Source organism: Bombina bombina, chromosome 1 (assembly GCF_027579735.1).
Source record: "Bombina bombina isolate aBomBom1 chromosome 1, aBomBom1.pri, whole genome shotgun sequence".
Taxonomy (NCBI): Eukaryota; Metazoa; Chordata; class Amphibia; order Anura; family Bombinatoridae; genus Bombina; species Bombina bombina.
The window spans coordinates 1,268,974,790-1,268,998,435 of NC_069499.1; the positions used below are offsets into that span (position 1 = coordinate 1,268,974,790).

The 23,646-nt window shown below is 42.5% G+C and overlaps 1 protein-coding gene across 1 annotated transcript in view; it reads right to left on the reverse strand.

Moving 5' to 3' along the window:
* Positions 1–325: 325 nt before the first annotated feature.
* Positions 326–23,646, reverse strand: part of KLHDC4 (kelch domain containing 4) — a 264,047-nt gene continuing 240,726 nt past the window's right edge. Inside the window, exons 11-12 of the mRNA XM_053701199.1 lie at positions 833–943; positions 326–652 (exon numbers count right to left, since the gene is read on the reverse strand). Of these exons, the coding sequence (XP_053557174.1) occupies positions 477–652; positions 833–943 (287 nt within the window). The 3' untranslated portion in view covers positions 326–476. The remainder of the gene's footprint in view (positions 653–832; positions 944–23,646) is intronic.

Below are 23,646 nucleotides of genomic sequence, written 5' to 3' on the forward strand. Positions count from 1 at the left end.
AATGTTTGATACAATTTGCAGTTTTCTATTACTTGGCACAAATCACTAATTTCAGTCTTGTATAGAAAACTACACATATATTTAACTGTTTGATAAAATTAACAGTTTTCTGTTACTTGGCACAAATCACTCATTCCAGTCTTGTATAGAAAACTATACATACATGTAACTGTATGGCTATAGTACAATATCTTTAACAGGTAACGTGCTTTACGAGACAGAGTAACAATGATCTTCAGCGTGTAGATAGTAACCATATGAAATTATGCATGTTTATGCATAAAAAAATTAATAGTCTTCACATACCAGTCCAAGAACCACCAAATATTTAAAAAGAATTTTAATAAATATCCACATCATGCCATTTCCTGGACTTTGAATTTAATCTCACAAACTGTAATTTGAAAATACACGAAGCCCTTACTACAGGTGGTTCAATCATGATGTTAGATTAATAGGATTAAATGTCAATATGATTACTCCTTAAGTTCATAAAATGTTTTTGCCATGGCTTGGGCCACTTTCAGCACTTTTTTGTCCTTAGCATCAGGTCCCATGTTGACTCGTGCTAACTGAATCCAGTACTGTTCAGTCCGTTGCAGGTAGTCTGAATATTTCTCATCAGGCTCAACTTGAGGGTGCTGATCTTCATCTACAACAGCAAATTAAAGATGGTAAAAAAAATGACTTTGGAAAAGAAAAGGTTTAAAAACATATAGAGAGGTAAAGCAAGAAGTTGACATGAAGTGAAAGGTACAAGAATGCAGAACTTTATTGAAAATAACCATAATACATATGGACTAAATGTTGTGGTTTGATCTTCTGCACTCACCACTATCATCCTCACTCTCTTCATCGTCATCTTCCTCAGCTCCTCCCTCTGCACCTTCTGCTTCATCCTCTTCACTTTCGGAATCTGATTCATCAAGCCACTCTTGGGTTTCTGACAAATGAAAACGAGAAGTAGTAAGTACAAATGTATACAGGTATTAAATCTCAATCTACCGATATATTTAGCAACATAGCTGTACAACTCTATTGTTCTCATATAGCTACATAAGTAGAAAATAAATACAAAAATAAAACCTTCAATATCTTGACTCATATAATGACAATACTCACAAATGAGAAATCTCCCTCCTTAGAGGTTAATAGGCAGAAATTACAAACTGTCTTTTTACCATCTTAAAAGTTCCTCCCCCTTTACTGACCTACTGTCTATGGGAAATGGACAGAAATTTTTAACACTTCTTCCATTTGTACATATTTTTTTCTTTTTCAGAGTTGGCTACCAGTATAATATCATTCAGATAATTAAGTATAACAATTTCCTTATGAATTTCTGCAATGAGTTGTACCACTATCTTGGTGAACAGTCTCTGGCAGTAGAAATTGCACATGGAAAAGCCACAAATTAATAATGCTTTAACTCCACTGCAAACCAGATATTGCACATGATTGTCTGCACCTGAAATATTTAAGTGAGCACCTTTAATAGCTATAAAAACTAGAAGTGCATTTAAGGTGATTTAATTTGGATTTTTTTTGTAACAAGATACATGTTCAAAGATCTCAGATCTAATAGATTCCATGTTTGTAAAAAAATAAAAAAAATAAATGCATGCTTATCCCAACGAGCCACCAAGTGTGGGAATATTATCCTCCTGACCACTAGGAGGCGGCAAAAAGACATCCCAACAGATCAGAGCTTCAAATCCCTCCCATTTCCCATGATCTTCAGTAATACATAAAGCCAAGGAGATGAGGGAAAAAATAAAAGCAGAAAAGATAAAGCAGGGCAAAGACGTGCAAAACAAGTACTGCCTCCACCTGAACAAAAAGAAAAAGGCAGTGCTCGTAGACTCTCACCATCATGAATTAAATTAATTTATCATCAGGTATGTATTAATTTTGTTTTCTTTCATCAGATGGTGAGAATCCACAAGCCATCATGTGTGGTAAATACCAAAGCCGTGGAGTCCATGAAACCACTGTGAATATGGGGAAGACTAACACTGAAGGAAGGACGTTACTATTCAGGCAGTACGTAACACAAATTTCCTCTCCAAAGGCAGCCTCAGAAGAAGCATACACATGATAGTGATACAACTTTGAAAAAGTGTGTAAAGGAGGCTTACAAATCTGATCAATAGAAGACTCCTTATGAAAGGCCAAGAAATAGCAACTGCTCTAGTAGAATGAGCAGAAATGCACTCAGGGGGAGACTTAACCACAACCAAATAAGCCTTGCGAATTAAGGCTTTAAGCCAAGTAGCTAAAGAAACAGCTGTAGCTTTTTTGACCTTTACGAGGCCCTGAAAAATGAACAAAAAGAGAAGAAAATCTGAAATATTTTATGGCTTCCACATAACATTTAAGGAGCTCTTACAACATCCAAGTTGTGTTGTGAATAAGATGTTCCTTAGACTTTTTTAGGAGCTGGACAAAAAGAAGGAGCCACAAATTCTTGATTGATAGTATATGTAGATAATACTTTAGGAAGAAAAGAATAGCTACTGCGAAAAAAAGCCTTGTCCTGATGAAAAATCAGAAAAGGAGGTTCGCAAGACAAAGCTGAAAGCTCAGAGACTATTCTAGAGGAAAAAATAGCAAGAAGAAAAAGAAGGTCCAAACCATGCATTGGCTCAAATGGAGGATGTTTGAAGAACCCTCAAAATCAGATTCAGATTCCAAGGAGGAGAAACTGGACAAATAACTGTTTTTATCCTTATCCGAGCCTGAACAAAGACCTGAAAGTCAGCAATTTTAGCATTCTTATGAAACAGAACAAGCTGAATTTTGACTCTTCACAGAACTTGCCGATAAACCTTCATCTAAGCCTTCCTGCAAGAACTCTAGGAATTCTTAAAGAAATTCCTATGGTAACCTTTGCGAGAAAACCACATAAAAACTTAAAATTATGCTTACCTGATCATTTTCTTTTCTTCTAACGGGAAGAGTCCACAGCTGCATTCATTACTTATATGCACTAAAGTAGTATAAAACAAAAACGGCACGTGACACCGCCAATGGCTGGGGCACTCACCACCTCCTATGACCAGACCCCTGTGGACTAGAAAATTTCCTTCGCCACACGGTCGGGAACGTAACCACGCCCGAACACAAGGTGAACCGTACAGTCAAAAAAAGCGTGCCCAACCAAAAGGCTGAGTAACTTCCAAAGGCCTCAATGTTCCAAACCACAAGCCCATAAACATCACACATAAGCAGGTTGAATAACATAACAAACATGATTATAAACCCCCTGTTCAATAACCCCCCACCCAGGAGATATTAACCCTCGATTCGAAGATACTACAAGAGACTCACAGAGACCCTTATAAGTTAGCCCCGCAAGGTGGTAGCCTCTCGGGAAAACATTCACATTACAGTACATTGATGAATAAAGTAAAATGAAACTATCTTACTGGAATCTACGCTGTGGAACAGGAACACAGCCTTTCAAATGTGCATCGCCTCTGCCATGGACTTGAGAGAAAAAAGCAGGCAGTGGAGCGAAATTCGACAACGCTGATTGCTTGAGGTGATGTTAATCTGAGTCGGGATGGTTTTACAGAAAGACTCTTCCTGCATCTCCGGACTCTAACTTTCATCCAAGCCCTCACTGAGAGACTGACAGGACTACTTAAAACTCCTGTCCCATGCCGAAGAGTACTACCCTTCATAAGAGACAAAAAAAACAAATATTAAACTTCTCTGCCAACCTCCTGGGACGAAAGGCAAAGAATGACTGGGGGATGAGGGGAGTGGGAGGAGTATTTAAGCCTTTGGCTGGGGTGTCTTTGCCTCCTCCTGGTGACCAGGCTCTTATTTCCCAAAAGTAATGAATGCAGCTGTGGACTCTTTCCATTTAAGAAGAAAATGGAGTCTATTATAGTTCACAGGAAATCCACCCTTGTACTTGGGAGTAAAAGAACTCTTTTCCAAAGTTATCTTCCATCTATGTGATCGAAGAAGACTGAGAAGGGACTCTAAATGTTCTTCCACTAGACGAAAAGATGGTGTCTGTACCAAGATATCGTCCAGGTAAGGCGCTACTTCAATAATCGTGTTCTGGCAACCGCTAGAAGAGCCCCCAGAACCTTTGTAAATATCCTTGGAGCTGTAGCTAGGCCAAAACGGAAGAGCTATGAACTGGAAGTGCTGATCCAGAAAAGAAAACCTCAGGAACTGAAAATGTTCCCTGTGAATCGGGATGTGAAGGTATGCATCCTTCAGGTCTATAGTGGTCATAAACTGAACCAGAGGCAGGATTGACCGTATTTGCATACAAATATGGACTGACCTTACTTGGCGGGATCAGACTGATCTACTTCAGGAAAGTTTTCTTCTGTGAAAAGCACACTGGTCTAAAAGAAGCTGCCTCCGGGTGGTAAATCGCCATAGAACAAGCCACTGAGCTGTTGTTCGTTCCTGGTAGAGCGCTTCTCTCTTTGTATGCAAATTATTATAACCCTGGGGAAGTCTCCCTATGGGTGATGGGGGAAACCAGACGTGGACTCCTTGCCCAGTGTGCTTAGAGGAATGTGGCTGCACCTCACTGACGAGGCCCATAGGAGGCTGAAACGATCGTCTGGGGTTGTCATGTTCCTTGTTCAGAGGAGAATTGCCTGGTATTTCGGGGCTGGACTGACCTTACTTGGCGGGATCAGACTGATATACTTCAGGAAAGTTTTCTTCTGTGAAAAGCACACTGGTCTAAAAGAAGCTGCCTCCGGGTGGTAAATCGCCATAGAACAAGCCACCGAGCTGTTGTTCGTTCCTGGTAGAGCGCTTCTCTCTTTGTATGCAAATTATTATAACCCTGGGGAAGTCTCCCTATGGGTGATGGGGGAAACCAGACGTGGACTCCTTGCCCAGTGTGCTTAAAGGAATGTGGCTGCACCTCACTGACGAGGCCCATAGGAGGCCGAAACGATCGTCTGGGGTTGTCATGTTCCTTGTTCAGAGGAGAATTGCCTGGTATTTCGGGGCTGGACTGACCTTACTTGGCGGGATCAGACTGATATACTTCAGGAAAGTTTTCTTCTGTGAAAAGCACACTGGTCTAAAAGAAGCTGCCTCCGGGTGGTAAATCGACATAGAACAAGCCACTGAGCTGTTGTTCGTTCCTGGTAGAGCGCTTCTCTCTTTGTATGCAAATTATTATAACCCTGGGGAAGTCTCCCTATGGGTGATGGGGGAAACCAGACGTGGACTCCTTGCCCAGTGTGCTTAGAGGTATGTAGCTGCACCTCACTGACGAGGCCCATAGGAGGCCGAAACGATCGTCTGGGGTTGTCATGTTCCTTGTTCAGAGGAGAATTGCCTGGTATTTCGGGGCTGGACTGACCTTACTTGGCGGGATCAGACTGATATACTTCAGGAAAGTTTTCTTCTGTGAAAAGCACACTGGTCTAAAAGAAGCTGCCTCCGGGTGGTAAATCGCCATAGAACAAGCCACTGAGCTGTTGTTCGTTCCTGGTAGAGCGCTTCTCTCTTTGTATGCAAATTATTATAACCCTGGCTAAGTCTCCCTATGGGTGATGGGGGAAACCAGACGTGGACTCCTTGCCCAGTGTGCTTAGAGGAATGTGGCTGCACCTCACTGACGAGGCCCATAGGAGGCCGAACCGATCGTCTGGGGTTGTCATGTTCCTTGTTCAGAGGAGAATTGCCTGGTATTTCGGGGCTGGACTGACCTTACTTGGCGGGATCAGACTGATATACTTCAGGAAAGTTTTCTTCTGTGAAAAGCACACTGGTCTAAAAGAAGCTGCCTCCGGGTGGTAAATCGCCATAGAACAAGCCACCGAGCTGTTGTTCGTTCCTGGTAGAGCGCTTCTCTCTTTGTATGCAAATTATTATAACCCTGGGGAAGTCTCCCTATGGGTGATGGGGGAAACCAGACGTGGACTCCTTGCCCAGTGTGCTTAGAGGAATGTGGCTGCACCTCACTGACGAGGCCCATAGGAGGCCGAAACGATCGTCTGGGGTTGTCATGTTCCTTGTTCAGAGGAGAATTGCCTGGTATTTCGGGGCTGGACTGACCTTACTTGGCGGGATCAGACTGATATACTTCAGGAAAGTTTTCTTCTGTGAAAAGCACACTGGTCTAAAAGAAGCTGCCTCCGGGTGGTAAATCGCCATAGAACAAGCCACTGAGCTGTTGTTCGTTCCTGGTAGAGCGCTTCTCTCTTTGTATGCAAATTATTATAACCCTGGGGAAGTCTCCCTATGGGTGATGGGGGAAACCAGACGTGGACTCCTTGCCCAGTATGCTTAAAGGAATATGGCTGCACCTCACTGACGAGGCCCATAGGAGGCCGAAACGATCGTCTGGGGTTGTCATGTTCCTTGTTCAGAGGAGAATTGCCTGGTATTTCGGGGCTGGACTGACCTTACTTGGCGGGATCAGACTGATATACTTCAGGAAAGTTTTCTTCTGTGAAAAGCACACTGGTCTAAAAGAAGCTGCCTCCGGGTGGTAAATCGCCATAGAACAAGCCACTGAGCTGTTGTTCGTTCCTGGTAGAGTGCTTCTCTCTTTGTATGCAAATTATTATAACCCTGGGGAAGTCTCCCTATGGGTGATGGGGGAAACCAGACGTGGACTCCTTGCCCAGTGTGCTTAGAGGAATGTGGCTGCACCTCACTGACGAGACCCATAGGAGGCCGAAACGATCATCTGGGGTTGTCATGTTCCTTGTTCAGAGGAGAATTGCCTGGTATTTCGCGGCTGGACTGACCTTACTTGGCGGGATTAGACTGATATACTTCAGGAAAGTTTTCTTCTGTGAAAAGCACACTGGTCTAAAAGAAGCTGCCTCCGGGTGGTAAATCGCCATAGAACAAGCCACTGAGCTGTTGTTCGTTCCTGGTAGAGCGCTTCTCTTTTTGTATGCAAATTATTATAACCCTGGGGAAGTCTCCCTATGGGTGATGGGGGAAACCAGACGTGGACTCCTTGCCCAGTGTGCTTAGAGGTATGTAGCTGCACCTCACTGACGAGGCCCATAGGAGGCCGAAACGATCGTCTGGGGTTGTCATGTTCCTTGTTCAGAGGAGAATTGCCTGGTATTTCGGGGCTGGACTGACCTTACTTGGCAGGATCAGACTGATATACTTCAGGAAAGTTTTCTTATGTGAAAAGCACACTGGTCTAAAAGAAGCTGCCTCCGGGTGGTAAATCGCCATAGAACAAGCCACTGAGCTGTTGTTCGTTCCTGGTAGAGCGCTTCTCTCTTTGTATGCAAATTATTATAACCCTGGGGAAGTCTCCCTATGGGTGATGGGGGAAACCAGACGTGGACTCCTTGCCCAGTGTGCTTAGAGGAATGTGGCTGCACCTCACTGACGAGGCCCATAGGAGGCCGAAACGATCGTCTGGGGTTGTCATGTTCCTTGTTCAGAGGAGAATTGCCTGGTATTTCGGGGCTGGACTGACCTTACTTGGCGGGATCAGACTGATATACTTCAGGAAAGTTTTCTTCTGTGAAAAGCACACTGGTCTAAAAGAAGCTGCCTCCGGGTGGTAAATCGCCATAGAACAAGCCACTGAGCTGTTGTTCGTTCCTGGTAGAGCGCTTCTCTCTTTGTATGCAAATTATTATAACCCTGGGGAAGTCTCCCTATGGGTGATGGGGGAAACCAGACGTGGACTCCTTGCCCAGTGTGCTTAGAGGAATGTGGCTGCACCTCACTGACGAGGCCCATAGGAGGCCGAAACGATCGTCTGGGGTTGTCATGTTCCTTGTTCAGAGGAGAATTGCCTGGTATTTCGGGGCTGGACTGACCTTACTTGGCGGGATCAGACTGATATACTTCAGGAAAGTTTTCTTCTGTGAAAAGCACACTGGTCTAAAAGAAGCTGCCTCCGGGTGGTAAATCGCCATAGAACAAGGCACTGAGCTGTTGTTCGTTCCTGGTAGAGCGCTTCTCTCTTTGTATGCAAATTATTATAACCCTGGGGAAGTCTCCCTATGGGTGATGGGGGAAACCAGACGTGGGCTCCTTGCCCAGTGTGCTTAGAGGAATGTGGCTGCACCTCACTGACGAGGCCCATAGGAGGCCGCAACGATCGTCTGGGGTTGTCATGTTCCTTGTTCAGAGGAGAATTGCCTGGTATTTCGGGGCTGGACTGACCTTACTTGGCGGGATCAGACTGATATACTTCAGGAAAGTTTTCTTCTGTGAAAAGCACACTGGTCTAAAAGAAGCTGCCTCCGGGTGGTAAATCGCCATAGAACAAGCCACTGAGCTGTTGTTCGTTCCTGGTAGAGCGCTTCTCTCTTTGTATGCAAAGGATTGACCGTATTGTTTCCATTTTGAAAGAGGGAACACTCAGTAACAGAATTGGACGGAAAGTTCCCTCCTCCTTTGGAACCACGAAAAGGTTTGAATAAAACCTCAAACCTCTTTCTGCTGTAGGTACCGGGACAATTACTCCTATAGAGGAGAGATCTCACACGCAAGATGGCAGCCCTCTTTTCTGGTCTTGTCGAAAGACTGGAGAGTAGGAATCTGCTCCTGGATGGATGAGACTTGAATCCTATCCTGTATCCTTGAGATACAACCTCCAGGACCCAAGGATCCTGTACATTCTGGAACCAAGCGTCTGAAAAAAGGACAGTCTGCCCCCTACTCGATCCGATTGGGGGCCGACCCTTCATGCCGATTTGTTCTCGACCTAAGAATCTATCAAAATAAAGGCCCAACAAGTCAATGAGCTCCGACAGTGTCGCACCAGTAGGTAGCTGCTCCAGCAACCGCGGCTACAGCTGCCGCCGGTTGAAATAAAAATCCTGTATGTTGAAACATCTTCCTCAGAAAAGTTTTCATCTTTTTATACATAGGCTCTCTAAAAGAAGAACTATCCTCCAGAGAGATAGTAGTATGCTTAGCCAGCGTGGAGATAGCGCCATCCACCTTCGGGATAGAGCTCCACAAATCTAGCGACCGGGAATAATTTCAAAGGTAATTTCAAAGGTAGAAGAGGGGGAAAAAGAAGTTCCTACTCTTTCCCATTCATTACTAATAATGTTCGCCATGTTAACTGGCACAGGAAAAGTCAGAGGGACCTTCCTATCTTCGTAAACCCTGTCTAATTTAGGGATATTAGGCGCCTCAGGGAGTGTAGCCTCTGGAACCTCTAGAGTAGACAGAACCTCCTTTAATAAAAAATGCAGATGCTCAATTTTAAATTGAAAGGAGGGTTCCTCCGCTGAAGGTGGTTTAGTAACTGAAGTCTCCGACTCAGAAAGTTCACCCTCTGAAGCTACAGAGGTTAACTAATCATCAGATAGCTGAGATATAGTATCTAAATCCGACAAATATTTAGATAACTCTAGGTCAGGAGAACTATGAACTTGCGTTTGTTAGAGCAAGGTAAGGCACTCAGGGCCGCAGACACCACTGATTGTAACTGAGCAGTAAAGTCTGATGGAAAAAAGCCCCCCTCCAGGTGGAGGATTAGTTGAGCCAAGGAGAACTGCATGTGGAGCAGGTAATGTAGAAAGGGTAGTAATTTCTTGGGACCCAGATTCCTGAGAAGTAGATGGCTCAGAAGGGCTAATAGCACTATGGGTATTAGTAGGCTTTTCTCCCTTCTTAGACTTTAGAACAGTGTTTAGGTAAATGTAACAAAATTGAGCAGGCGGGCAAAACTACAGCCTCTTCATAATATAAACAGGAATAATTGATCAGAAGGAGCAGAAACTTCTAAGATAGTATCAGAGTCCTCCATAGCTTCGTTTATACCCACAGAAGGACAATCAAAAAGAAAACGCTTTTATTTAAAAAATGGCACCTTAATACTCCCAAAGGCTGGGGCACTCACCACCTTCTAGACCCAGACAGCTAACGGGGAAAACGCTTTCCACAGGAGTGATGTCTGCAGCAGGATCTTAGGAAATGAAATTGACCGCGCCTGGTCCCGTGGTTCGTTTGACAGGACTTCCCCTGCTATGAAAAAGGGTGCCAAGCTTCAAAAACTAAAGTGAAACCTGTTTGCTCCAAGCCAAAAAAACAAAACAGTCTATGAGCCTAAAAAACTTTTAAATTGTATATATATTAAAAAAAACGGTCTTACCCTCCAGGATACATGCTGTGGAACAGGCACAGCCTCTCAAGTGGGACAGTCTTGCAGCAGTGCTTCTTACATGAACTTGAGTGTGTAGCAGCAAGCAGTAGAACTCGTCAACACCGATTGCTCAGGAGCTGGTAGCGACAGTCTGGATAGGTTCGCAGAAAAACATTCCCTGCATCTCCAGACTCTGACTTTCATCAATACTCTCACTGAGAGGTTAACATGATTACTTAAAAATCCAATCCTTTCTTGAAGGGAACATACCTATTACAGGACTATTCAAATCTTCTGACACTTCTCTGCCACCTCCTATAGTGACGAAAGGCAAAGAATGACTGGGGGATAGGGGAAGTGGGAGGGATATTTAAGCCTTTGGCTGGGGTGTCTTTGCCTCCTCCTGGTGGACAGGTGTTGTATTTTCCAACAGTAAGGAATGAAGTCGTGGACTCTCCCTGCCTTATAGACGGAAAATAAAAAAGCTAAGCTTAAAAGCCTTGTCATAGCTGAGACACTCAAATTTTATGTATAACATATCAGTTCTTTTTGGATCTGCTTACAAAGTCTGTAACAAAAATTTCACTCTTGAAATGACACCTAAAACCCACTTATCAGAACTGGAATCTATCCAAATGTTTTTGAACTGGGATAACTGAACTTCTACTAAAAACATTTGGGTAGCCAAACCACCAATGTGACAGTTTTATGGCGTGAGGCAAATTGACTGTCTAAATGTTTCTCTGGAAGTTAAAGGGACACTAAACACAAATTTTTTCTTTTGTGATTTAGATAGAGCATGCAATTTTAAGCAACTTTCTAATTTACTCCTATTATCAATTTTTCTTCGTTCTCTTGCTATCTTTATTTAAAAAAGAAGGCATCTAAGCTTTTTTGGGGGTTCAGAAATCTGGACAGCAGTTTTTTTATTGGTGGATGAATTTATCCACCAATCAGCAAGGACAACCCAGGTTGTTCACCAAAAATGGGCCGGCATCTAAACTTACATCCTTGCATTTCAAATAAAAATACCAAGAGAATGAAGAAAATTTGATAATAGGAGTATATTAGAAAGTTGCTTAAAATTTCATGCTCTATCTGAATCACGAAAGAAAACATTTGGGTTCAGTGTCCCTTTAAGTTTCTGGTGACACAACACTGTATTCAATATCTGAAAGAATAGAGAATGACTTTCTAGATTTAAAAGGATTGTGGTAAACTTGTATTACTATATCTTGTTCTCTAAGTAATTAGTGTATCTATTTTTTTTCAAAAACCTAGATAACTAAAAAGGCAAATTGTAAACAATCACCACAAGACTTTAATCTGCTTCCCAGTTCTGCAGCTACAGCACATGTTTTGTCAGGTTTGTAGCTACCATAGTCCTGGCGTCCGGCTTAAACAGCTCTAAACAGTTTAGTCCAAAAAGATGTCACATGACTTGGATAAGAACAATATGTAACAACACACTGTACTACTGGAAGAATACATCTGCATACAGCAAACCAAGACAATTTAGTAAGATTCACAAATAAATTCTAGTTTTGGTATGGCAAAACATTAACTAACAGCTGTATAAATATGCTGGCTTAATAGAGACAAAAAGAGAGAATACATCTAAACATTCAATCTTGGCAGAATTATCCAGGCAGGTTCTTCCATCTGAAATGCAGAGGGCTGTAAGATATAGACTGCTTGATATGTTGGATAGTGGTGTCTTAGCCCAGCAGGACTTACAGTGTACCTGTGCCACTGCCGGTTCAGTGTTCCATAGTGTTTAGAGGTTATGGTTACACTAGTTGACATAATTTTGACATTTATGTACCACCTTGTCGTACTTTCTAGACAAAAGCAAGACAACTGTAAAATGGCACAATGAAATCTTTAGAATGGGGAAAATTACCACCACACATGTACACAATATAGAAGGGCATAGCTCACACTAAACTAGCCTACCCAGGAATGTGCATCTCTCCACATTCTCCATATAAGAATACACCTCAGGGCATCCACCTGGTTCACAGTATTAGCCCTGTCCATTCGGTTTTAGAACGAAGAATCAAAAAAGATGGTAAAAAAAAAAAAATCCCCTTTAAAAAAAAGCAACACTAAACACCTAACTACATTTCTGTTTTGCTATAAAATAAAAAAACCATCAAGTCTAAACATTTTAAAAACATGTTTGCCGCAATTGTTTTAACAGTAAATCTCCGCCACCACCTGCCTCATTTGAAGGAGATACTTCAGTCTTGCTTCTTGAGAAGGCAAGGCTAGCCATGGTCATTGTGTTAGTGTAAGCTGCATTCATTTGCAGTTAACTGATGAAGAAGGTTAGGGAAAGATTTACAGTAGGGTAAGTCTGAGAATTAGAAAATGTAAAAAGGACAGGTATGAGTGAGTGCACCTCTCTATACCTCTCTATACACACACACACACAAATATTGTATAAGTGCATAACATCAGATTTGCAAAGCCTAACATCAGACTCCAGAGATTTGAAAAAAAACATTTTACAAGGTAATTCACCTGACTGGTTTCTCTCCAATCAAGACACTGAGTGCAACTATTTCTTATTTCTGTTGGGCTATCACGGAATTATTTTTAAACTAGTCCTAAAGCCCGTGTACACAGGCCAATTTTTTAGGTACCGCGGTTCCAACCCTTGCTCCCTCTCTCTCCCTCCTCTCTTTTGCGCTCTCTCTCTCCCCTCCTCTCTTTTGAGTTCTCTATCTCCCCCTTATTTTGCACTCTCCCCCCTCTTTTGCTCTCTCTCTCTCCCCTCTTGTGCTCTCTCCCCCTTCATTTGCTCTCTCTCTCCCCCCCTCTCTTGCTCTCTCTCTCCCCCTCTCTTTTGCACTCTCTTTTCCGTCTTTCGCACTCTCTCCCCCCTCTCTTTTAAACTCTCTCTCCCCCCCCTCTCTTTTGAGCTCTCTCTCCCCTCTTTTTTGCGCTCTCTCCCCCTCTCTTTTGAGCTCTCTCCCCCTCTCTTTTGCGCTCTATCCCCCCCTCTCTTTTGCACTCTCCCCCCCTCTCTTTTGCACTCTCTCCCCCTCTCTTTTGCACTCTCTCCCCCTCTCTTTTGCACTCTCTCCCCCTCTCTTTTGCACTCTCTCCCCCTCTCTTTTGCACTCTCTCCCCCTCTCTTTTGCACTCTCTCCCCCTTTCTTTTGCGCTCTTTCTCCCTCCTCTCTTTTGTGCTCTCTCTCCCCCTTTTGCGCTCTCCCCCTCTCTCGCGCTCTCTCCCCCTCTCTTTTGCGCTCTCTCTCTCTCTCCCTCTTTTGCGCTCTCTCTCTCTCCCTCTTTTGCGCTCTCTCTCCCACCTCTCTTTTAAGCTCTCTCTCCCCCCTCTCTTTTGAGCTCTCTCTCCCCCTCTTTCTCTCCCACTCTTTTGCGCTCTCTCTCCCTCTTTTGCTCTTCCCCCCTCTTCTGCTCGCTTTCTTTCCTTCCTTCCTCTGTTTTGGTCTCTCCCGCCGGCCACGCCCCTCCCGTGAGGCCACGCCCGCCAGCCACGCCCCATCGTCACGTCCGCCGGTCACGCCCCCTCGTCATGCCTGTCGCGCCCGCCGGCCACGCCCTCACCAGGCAGCTTCCGCAGTGTGCTCTACTCTGCAGCTGAAGCCCAGGTATGTTTGTCACGTGCAGTCTCTACTGTACATGACTGCATCTGACAAACATAATTGGCCAATTATTATATAGGATATCATTGTAATATTCCAATCTTTTATTCTCCAAACTTTGTTTCCAAACCTTTTCACCCACCCTGCTGTGCTTCAAACCACTCCTCCCCCCATAAACATTTTCACCAGGCATGTCTACCCCTCTTTCTCTTTCCACAGACTCACACCTAACATCAGACTCCAGAGATTTGCAAGCACTAGCCCTCCAGTCCCTTCCCACCACCAACCCCCCCTAGTGTTTACCTTAATATATACACACCTTCTAACAGTAATTATGTGCATCTGTCACTAATAATCCAGGATAAAGAAACCACTTCAGACTCACAGCCTTTGTACTGACATTTTACCACATTCTTTTGCACTTTTCAAAATCTCTTTTGCCATGTCACCATACACTTTTTTCCCTATATCATCATTCACTCTCAGTTTACCCTGCCTTATATCAGACTTATTTTCCTTCTCCCTCACCTTCTGTGTCCATTCCCTCCCCTTTATATTGTAAGCTTGAGAGCCCCTCTACCTGTAGGCCACTTTGTATTTAAAGTGAACTACTACTGATTGTGCTCAAGGGCAGGGTCCCCCTCTCCTTTTGTATAACACTCTTGTGCAATATTGTCAAAAATAACTGCCTAATGTAACAATAATGGTTTGTTTGTTACAATGATTTCTTAGCGCTATAAGCCGTGCTCATAATGGGGAGCTCGAGCTAAAAAAGTATAATTGATGTATCTCACAGCAGTGGATAAAAAACACACTTTCAGTATAAGTGATGCTGATAATATATAATATTACTTCAGAAGTTATTATAGCCAAATGGCAATGGGTTTAAAAAAAAAATAATTTATGTAAGAACTTACCTGATAAATTCATTTCTTTCATATTGGCAAGAGTCCATGAGCTAGTGACATATGGGATATACAATCCTACCAGGAGGGGCAAAGTTTCCCAAACCTCAAAATGCCTATAAATACACCCCTCACCACACCCACAATACAGTTTAACGAATAGCCAAGCAGTGGGGTGATAAAGAAAGTAAGTAGAAAGCATCAACAAAGGAAATTTGGAAATAATTGTGCTTTATACAAAAAATCATAACCACCATAAAAAAGGGTGGGCCTCATGGACTCTTGCCAATATGAAAGAAATGAATTCATCAGGTAAGTTCTTACATAATTATATTTTCTTTCATGTAATTAGCAAGAGTCCATGAGCAAGTGAGATATGGGATATCACTAGAGAGGGAAGGAATAAAAATAAAAACAGCCATATTCCGCTGAAAAAATTAATCCACAACCCAAAAAAATAAGTTTATTTTCATTTTTGAAAGAAAAAACTTAAATCAAAAGCAGAAGAATCAAACTGAAACAGCTGCCTGAAGAACTTTTCTACCAAAAACTGCTTCCGAAGAAGCAAATACATCAAAACGGTAGAATTTAGTAAATGTATGCAAAGAGGACCAAGTTGCCGCTTTGCAAATCTGATCAACTGAAGCTTCATTCTTAAAAGCCCACGAAGTGGAGACCGATCTAGTAGAATGAGCTGTAATTCTGAGACGGGGCCTGACCCGACTCCAAATAAGCTTGATGAAACAAAAGTTTCAACCAAGAAGCCAAGGAAATAGCAGAGGCCTTCTGACCTTTCCTAGGACCAGAAAATAAAACAAATAGACTGGAAGTCTTCCTGAAATCTTTAGTAGCTTCCACATAATGTTTCAAAGCTCTCACCACATCCAAAGAATGCAAGGATCTCTCCAAAGAATTCTTAGGATTAGGACATTAGGAAGGGACAACAATTTCTCTACTAATGTTGTTAGAATTCACAACCTTAGGTAAAAATTGAAAAGAAGTCCGCAAAACTGCCTTATCCTGATGAAAAATCAGAAAAGGAGACTCACAAGAAAGAGCAGATAACTCAGAAAATCTTCTAGCAGAAGAGATGGCCAAAATAAACAACACTTTCCAAGAAATAGTTTAATGTCTAAAGAATGCATAGGTTCAAATGGAGGAGCCTGTAAAGCCTTCAGAACCAAATTAAGACTCCAAGGAGGAGAAATTGACTTAATGACAGGCTTAATACGAATTAAAGCCTGTACAAAACAGTGAATATCAGGAAGTATAGCAATCTTTCTGTGAAATAAAACAGAAAGAGCGGAGATTTGTCCTTTCAAGGAACTTGCAGACAAACCCTTATCCAAACCATCCTGAAGAAACTGTAAAATTCTAGGAATTCTAAAAGAATGCCAGGAGAATTTATGAGAAGAACACCATGAAATGTAAGTCTTCCAAACTCTATAATAAATCTTTCTAGAGACAGATTTACAAGCTTGTAACATAGTATTAATCACTGAGTCAGAGAAATCTCTATGACTTAGAACTAAGCGTTCAATTTCCATACCTTCAAATTTAATGATTTGAGATCCTGATGGAAAAATGGACCTTGAGATAGTAGGTCCAGCCGTAACGGAAGTGGCCAAGGTGGGCAACTGGACATCCGAACCAGATCCGCATACCAAAACCTTTGTGGCCATGTTGGAGCCACCAGCAACACAAAAGACTGTTCCATGATGATTTTGGAGATCACTCTTGGAAGGAGAACTAGAAGATATAAGCAGGATGATAACACCTAGGAAGTGTCAGCCCATCCACTGCTTCCGCCTAAACATCTCTGGACCTGGACAGGTATCTGGGAAGTTTCTTGTTTAGATGAGAGGCCATGAGATCTATCTCTGGAAGACCCCACATCTGAACAATCTGAGAAAACACATCTGGATGGAAAGACCACTCCCCTGGATGTAAAGTCTGGCGGCTAAAATAATCCGCCTCCCAATTGTCTACACCTGGGATATGCACTGCAGAGATTAGACAGGAGCTGGATTCCGCCCAAGCAAGTATCCAAGATACTTCTTTCATAGCTTGGGGACTGTGAGTCCCACCCTGATGATTGACATAAGCTACAGTTTTGATATTGTCTGTCTGAAAACAAATGAACGGTTCTCTCTTTAGCAGAGGCCAGAACTGAAGAGCCCTGAAAATTGCACGGAGTTCTAATATATTTATTGGTAATCTCGCCTCTTGAGATTCCCAAACCCCTTGTGCTGTCAGAGATCCCCAAACAGCTCCCCAACCTGAAAGACTCGCATCTGTTGAGATCACAGTCCAGGTTGGCCGAACAAAAGAAGCCCCTTGAACCAAACGATGGTGATCTATCCACCATGTCAGAGAGTGTTGTACATTGGGATTCAAGGATATTAATTGTGATATCTTTGCATAATCCCAGCACCATTGATTCAGCATACAAAGCTGTAGAGGTCTCATGTGAAAACGAGCAAAGGGGATCGCGTCCGATGCTGCAGTCATGAGACCTAAAACTTCCATGCACATAGCCACTGAAGGGAATGACTGAGACTGAAGGTGCCAGCATGCTGCGACCAATTTTAATCGTCTCTTGTCTGTTAGAGACAGAGTCATGGACACTGAATCTATCTGGAAGCCTAAAAAGGTGACCCTTGTCTGAGGAATCAAGAACCTTTTTGGTAAATTGATCCTCCAACCATGTTTCCAAAGAAACAACACTAGTTGATTCGTATGAGATTCTGCAGTACGTAAAGACTGAGCTAGTACCAAGATATCGTCCAAATAAGGAAACACCGCAATACCCTGTTCTCTGATTACAGATAGTAGGGCACCCAGAACCTTTGAAAAGATTCTTGGAGCTGTTGCTAGGCCAAATGGAAGAGCAACAAATTGGTAATGCTTGTCTAGAAAAGAGAATCTCAGAAACTGATAGTGTTCTGGATGAATCGGAATATGAAGGTATGCATCCTGTACGTCTATTGTGGACATATAATGTCCTCGCTGAACAAAAGGCAGAATAGTCTGGTTGTAAGAGTTGGTACTCTTACATAACGATTCAAAATTTTCAGATCCAGGACTGGTCTGAATAAATTTTCTTTCTTTGGTACAATGAATAGGTTTGAATAAAACCCCAAACCTTGTTCCTGAGGAGGAACTGGCATGATTACCCCTGAAGACTCCAGGTCTGAAACACACTTCAGAAAAGCCTGAGCTTTTACTGGATTTACAGGGATGCGTGAGAGAAAAAAATCTACTCACAGGAGGTCTTACTCTGAATCCTATTCGATACCCTTGAGAGACAATGCTCTGAATCCAATGATTGTGGACAGATTTTATCCAAAAAGCCTTAAAAAAACTTAATCTGCCCCTACCAGCTGAGCTGGAATGAGGGCCGCACCTTCATGTGGACTTAGGGGCTGACTTTGGTTTCCTAAATGGCTTGGATTTATTCCAATTTGAGGAAGGCTTCCAATTGGAAGCAGATTCCTTGGGGGGAGGATTGAGTTTTTGTTCCTTATTCTGACGAAAGGAACGAAAACGGTTAGAAGCCTTAGATTTACCCTTAGGTTTTTTATCCTGACGCAGAAAAACTCCTTTTCCCCCAGTGATAGTTGAAATAATAGAATCCAACTGAGAACCAAATAAATTATTATCTTGGAAAGAAAGAGCTAGTAATCTATAGATTTAGATGTCATATCAGCATTCCAAGATTTAAGCCACAAAGCTCTTCTAGCTAATGCAGCTAAAGACATGGATCTAACATCAATTTTGATAATATCAAAAATGGCATCACAAATAAAATGATTAGCATGTTGCAGTAAGCGAATAATGCTAGATATTTCAGAATCCAATTCTTGTTGCGCTAAATTCTCCAACCAGAAAGTTGATGCAGCCGCAACATCAGCCAAAAAATAGCAGGTCTGAGAAGATGACCTGAATATAAATAGGCCTTCCTTAGATAAGATTCAAGCTTCCTATCTAAAGGATCCTTAAAGGAAGTACTATCTTCCATAGGAATAGTGGTACGTTTAGCAAGAGTAGAAATAGCCCCATCAACTTTGGGGATTTTTTCCCAAAACTCTATAGATTTTGCTGGTAAAGGATACAATTTTTTAAACCTTGAAGAAGGAATAAAAGAAGTACCTGGCTTATTCCATTCCCTAGAAATCATATCAGAAATAGCCTCGGGAATAGTTAAAACCCCTGGAGAAACCATAGGAGGTTTAAAAACGGCATTTAAATGTTTATTAGACTGAACGTCAATAGGACTGGTTACCTCAATATCCAAAGCAATTAACACTTCTTTTAATAAAGAACGCATATACTCTATTTTAAATAAATAAGTAGATTTGTCAGTGTCAATGTCTGAGGAAGGATCTTCTGTCTCAGATAGATCCTCATCAGAAGAGGATAAATTATTATTATGTTGTTGGTCATTTGAAATTTCATCAGCTAAATGAGAAGTTTTAAAAGACCTTTTACGTTTATTAGAAGGTGGAAATGCAGACAAAGCTTTCATTATAGAATCAGAAACAAATTCTTTAAAATTTACAGGTATATCATGCACATTAGAAGTTGAAGGAACTGTAACTGGCAATGTACTATTACTGATGGAAACACTATCTGCATGTAAAAGTTTATCATGACAACTATTACAAATGACATTCGGTGAAATAACTTCTACAATTTTACAACAAATGCACTTAGCTTTGGTAGAACCGATGTCAGGCAGCAATGTTCCAGCAGAAACTTCTGAGACAGGATCAGATTGGGACATCTTGCACAATGTAAGAGAAAAAACAACATATAAAGCAAAATGATCTATTTCCTTATATGACAGTTTCAGGAATGGGAAAAAATGCAATAGCATAGGCCTCTGATAGAGGAAAAAAAAGTGAGGCAAACATACAAGGGGTATTGAAATAATGAAAGTTTGGCGCCAAGTATGACGCACAACGTAACGTAAACTTTTTTGGCGCCCCAAAATACCCGTAAATGACACACTCGCGTCACTAATGACGCCGCCGTGTGAAAGGTCACGGCGTCACGTATGACGCCGGAAATGACGAAGTTGCGTCATAAACGTATTTTTTCACGCCAAAAATATTTTTGCGCCAAGAATGATGCAATAAAGTTTAGCATTTGACGCACCCGCGGGCCTAATACCCGCAATTGCAAGAAGTAGTCAATTGAAAAAAGACTAAACCCCAGATAAGAAATACATTTCTTAAAAAGTTTATATTCCCCAAATATGAAACTGACAGTCTGCAGAAGGAAATTCATGAACCTGACTCATGGCAAATATAAGTACAATACATATATTTAGAACTTTATATAAATGCATAAAGTGCCAAACCATAGCTGAGAGTGTCTTAAGTAATAAAAAACATACTTACCAAAAGACACCCATCCACATATAGCAGATAGCCAAACCAGTACTAAAACAGTTATTAGTAGAGGTAATGGTAAATTGAGAGTATATTGTTTATCTGAAAAGGGAGGTAGGAGATGAATCTCTACGACCGATAACAGAGAACCTATGAAATAGACCTCCGTTAGGGAAATCATCGTATTCAAATAAGTGATACTCCCTTCACGTCCCTCTGACATTCGCTGTACTCTTAGAGGAATCGGGCTTCAACAAGGCTGAGAAGCACATATCAACATAGAAATCTTAGCACAAACTTCACCACCTCCATAGGAGGCAAAGTTTGTAAAAACTGAATTGTGGGTGTGGTGAGGGGTGTATTTATAGGCATTTTGAGGTTTGGGAAATTTTGCCCCTCCTGGTAGGATTGTATATCCCATATGTCACTAGCTCATGGACTCTTGCCAATTACATGAAAGAAAGGTCTGTTTGGATATAAGAGCTGTTTTGAATGTACCTTTATGGTAGTCTTTATCTTCGAAACTGTGTTTGAAAAAATGATCCGTTGCGGAGTGTAGCTGTATATCTGTTTGCTATTAGTAATAGCTGGAATACCAACCGAAGGAGGAAAGTATTTTTTTCTCTCTTTATTAGTTACTATCGCAGCTTTAAATGGAGAGGTGCAGCAATTCTCCAAATTCAAACGTTTTAAAAGGAGATCGTATCTCAATTATTGCAATGGGTGCAGATGTAGCTGTGGCATAAGCTATCTAACAAAGGGCAAATCTACGCGTAGCCCTTTGTTAGATAAAGAAAACAGAATTTATGCTTACCTGATAAATTACTTTCTCCAACGGTGTGTCCGGTCCACGGCGTCATCCTTAATATCTCTTCCCCAACAGGAAATGGCAAAGAGCCCAGCAAAAGCTGTCCATATAGTCCCTCCTAGGCTCCGCCCACCCCAGTCATTCGACCGACGGACAGGAGGAAAAAACAGGAGAAACTATAGGGTGCCGTGGTGACTGTAGTTAGAGAAAATAATTCATCAGACCTGATTAAAAAACCAGGGCGGGCCGTGGACCGGACACACCGTTGGAGAAAGTAATTTATCAGGTAAGCATAAATTCTGTTTTCTCCAACATTGGTGTGTCCGGTCCACGGCGTCATCCTTACTTGTGGGAACCAATACCAAAGCTTTAGGACACGGATGAAGGTAGGGAGCAAATCAGGTTACCTAAACAGAAGGCACCACGGCTTGCAAAACCTTTCTCCCAAAAATAGCCTCCGAAGAAGCAAAAGTATCAAATTTGTAAAATTTGGCAAAAGTGTGCAGTGAAGACCAAGTCGCTGCCTTACATATCTGATCAACAGAAGCCTCGTTCTTGAAGGCCCATGTGGAAGCCACAGCCCTAGTAGAGTGAGCTGTGATTCTTTCAGGAGGCTGCCGTCCGGCAGTCTCGTAAGCCAATCGGATGATGCTTTTAAGCCAAAAGGAAAGAGAGGTAGAAGTCGCTTTTTGACCTCTCCTTTTACCAGAATAGACGACAAACAGAGAAGATGTTTGTCTGAACTCTTTTGTAGCTTCTAAATAGAATTTTAGAGCACGGACTACATCTAAATTGTGTAACAAACGTTCCTTCTTTGAAACTGGATTCGGACACAAAGAAGGTACAACTATCCCCTGGTTAATATTTTTGTTGGAAACAACCTTTGGAAGAAAACCAGGCTTAGTACGCAAAACAACCTTATCTGAATGGAACACCAGATAGGGAGGAGTACACTGCAGAGCAGATAACTCAGAAACTCTTCTAGCAGAAGAAATAGCAACTAAAAACAAAACTTTCCAAGATAACAACTTAATATCTATGGAATGTAAAGGTTCAAACGGAACCCCTTGGAGAACTGAAAGAACTAGATTTAGACTCCAGGGAGGAGTCAAAGGTCTGTAAACAGGCTTGATCCTAACCAGAGCCTGAACAAATGCTTGAACATCTGGCACAGCTGCCAGTCGTTTGTGTAACAAGACAGATAAAGCAGAAATCTGTCCCTTTAGAGAACTCGCTGATAATCCCTTATCCAAACCTTCTTGTAGAAAGGAAAGGATCTTAGGAATTTTGATCTTATTCCATAAGAATCCCTTGGATTCACACCAGCAGATATATCTTTTCCATATTTTATGGTAAATTTTTCTAGTTACCGGTTTTCTGGCCTGAACGAAAGTATCTATCACGGAATCTGAAAACCCACGCTTTGATAGAATCAAGCGTTCAATTTCCAAGCCGTCAGCTGGAGGGAGACTAGATTTGGATGTTCGAATGGACCCTGTACAAGAAGATCCTGTCTCAAAGGTAGCTTCCATGGTGGAACCGATGACATATTCACCAGGTCTGCATACCAAGTCCTGCGTGGCCACGCAGGAGCTATCAAGATCACCAAGGCCCTCTCCTGCTTGATCCTGGCTACCAGCCTGGGAATGAGAGGAAACGGTGGAAACACATAAGCTAGGTTGAAGGTCCAAGGCGCTACTAGTGCATCCACTAGAGTCGCCTTGGGATCCCTGGATCTGGACCCGTAGCAAGGAACCTTGAAGTTCTGACGAGACGCCATCAGATCCATGTCTGGAATGCCCCATAATTGAGTTAACTGGGCAAAGATCTCCGGGTGGAGTTCCCACTCCCCCGGATGGAATGTCTGACGACTCAGATAATCCGCCTCCCAGTTTTCCACTCCTGGGATGTGGATCGCAGATAGGTGGCAGGAGTGGTCCTCCGCCCATTTTATTATTTTGGTCACTTCTCTCATCGCCAGGGAACTCCTTGTTCCCCCCTGATGATTGATATAAGCAACAGTCGTCATGTTGTCTGATTGGAATCTTATGAATCTGGCCTTTCCTAGTTGAGGCCAAGCCCTGAGAGCATTGAATATCGCTCTCAGTTCCAGAATGTTTATCGGGAGAAGAGACTCTTCCCGAGACCATAGTCCCTGAGCTTTCAGGGATTCCCAGACCGCGCCCCAGCCCACTTGACTGGCGTCGGTCGTGACGATGACCCACTCTGGTCTGCGGAAGCTCATTCCCTGGGACAGGTGGTCCAGGGTTAGCCACCAACGGAGTGAGTCTCTGGTCTTCTGATCTACTTGAATCACTGGAGACAAGTCTGTATAGTCCCCATTCCACTGTTTCAGCATGCACAGTTGTAATGGTCTTAGATGAATTTGCGCAAAAGGAACTATGTCCATTGCTGCAACCATCAATCCTACCACTTCCATGCACTGAGCTACGGAAGGACGTGGAATAGAATGAAGAACTTGACAAGCGTTTAGAAGCTTTGACTTTCTGACTTCTGTCAGGAAAATCCTCATTTCTAAAGAATCTATTATTGTTCCCAAGAAAGGAACTCTTGTCGACGGAGACAGGGAACTTTTTTCTATGTTCACCTTCCATCCGTGAGATCTGAGAAAGGCCAGAACTATGTCTGTGTGAGCCTTTGCCTTTGAAAGAGACGACGCTTGAGGGACTATATTAGAACCGCTAGAAGGGACCCGAGTACCTTTGTGAAAATCCTTGGAGCAGTGGCTAACCCGAATGGGAGGGCCACAAACTGGTAATGTTTGTCCAGAAAGGCGAACCTTAGGAACTGATGATGATTTTTGTGGATAGGAATATGT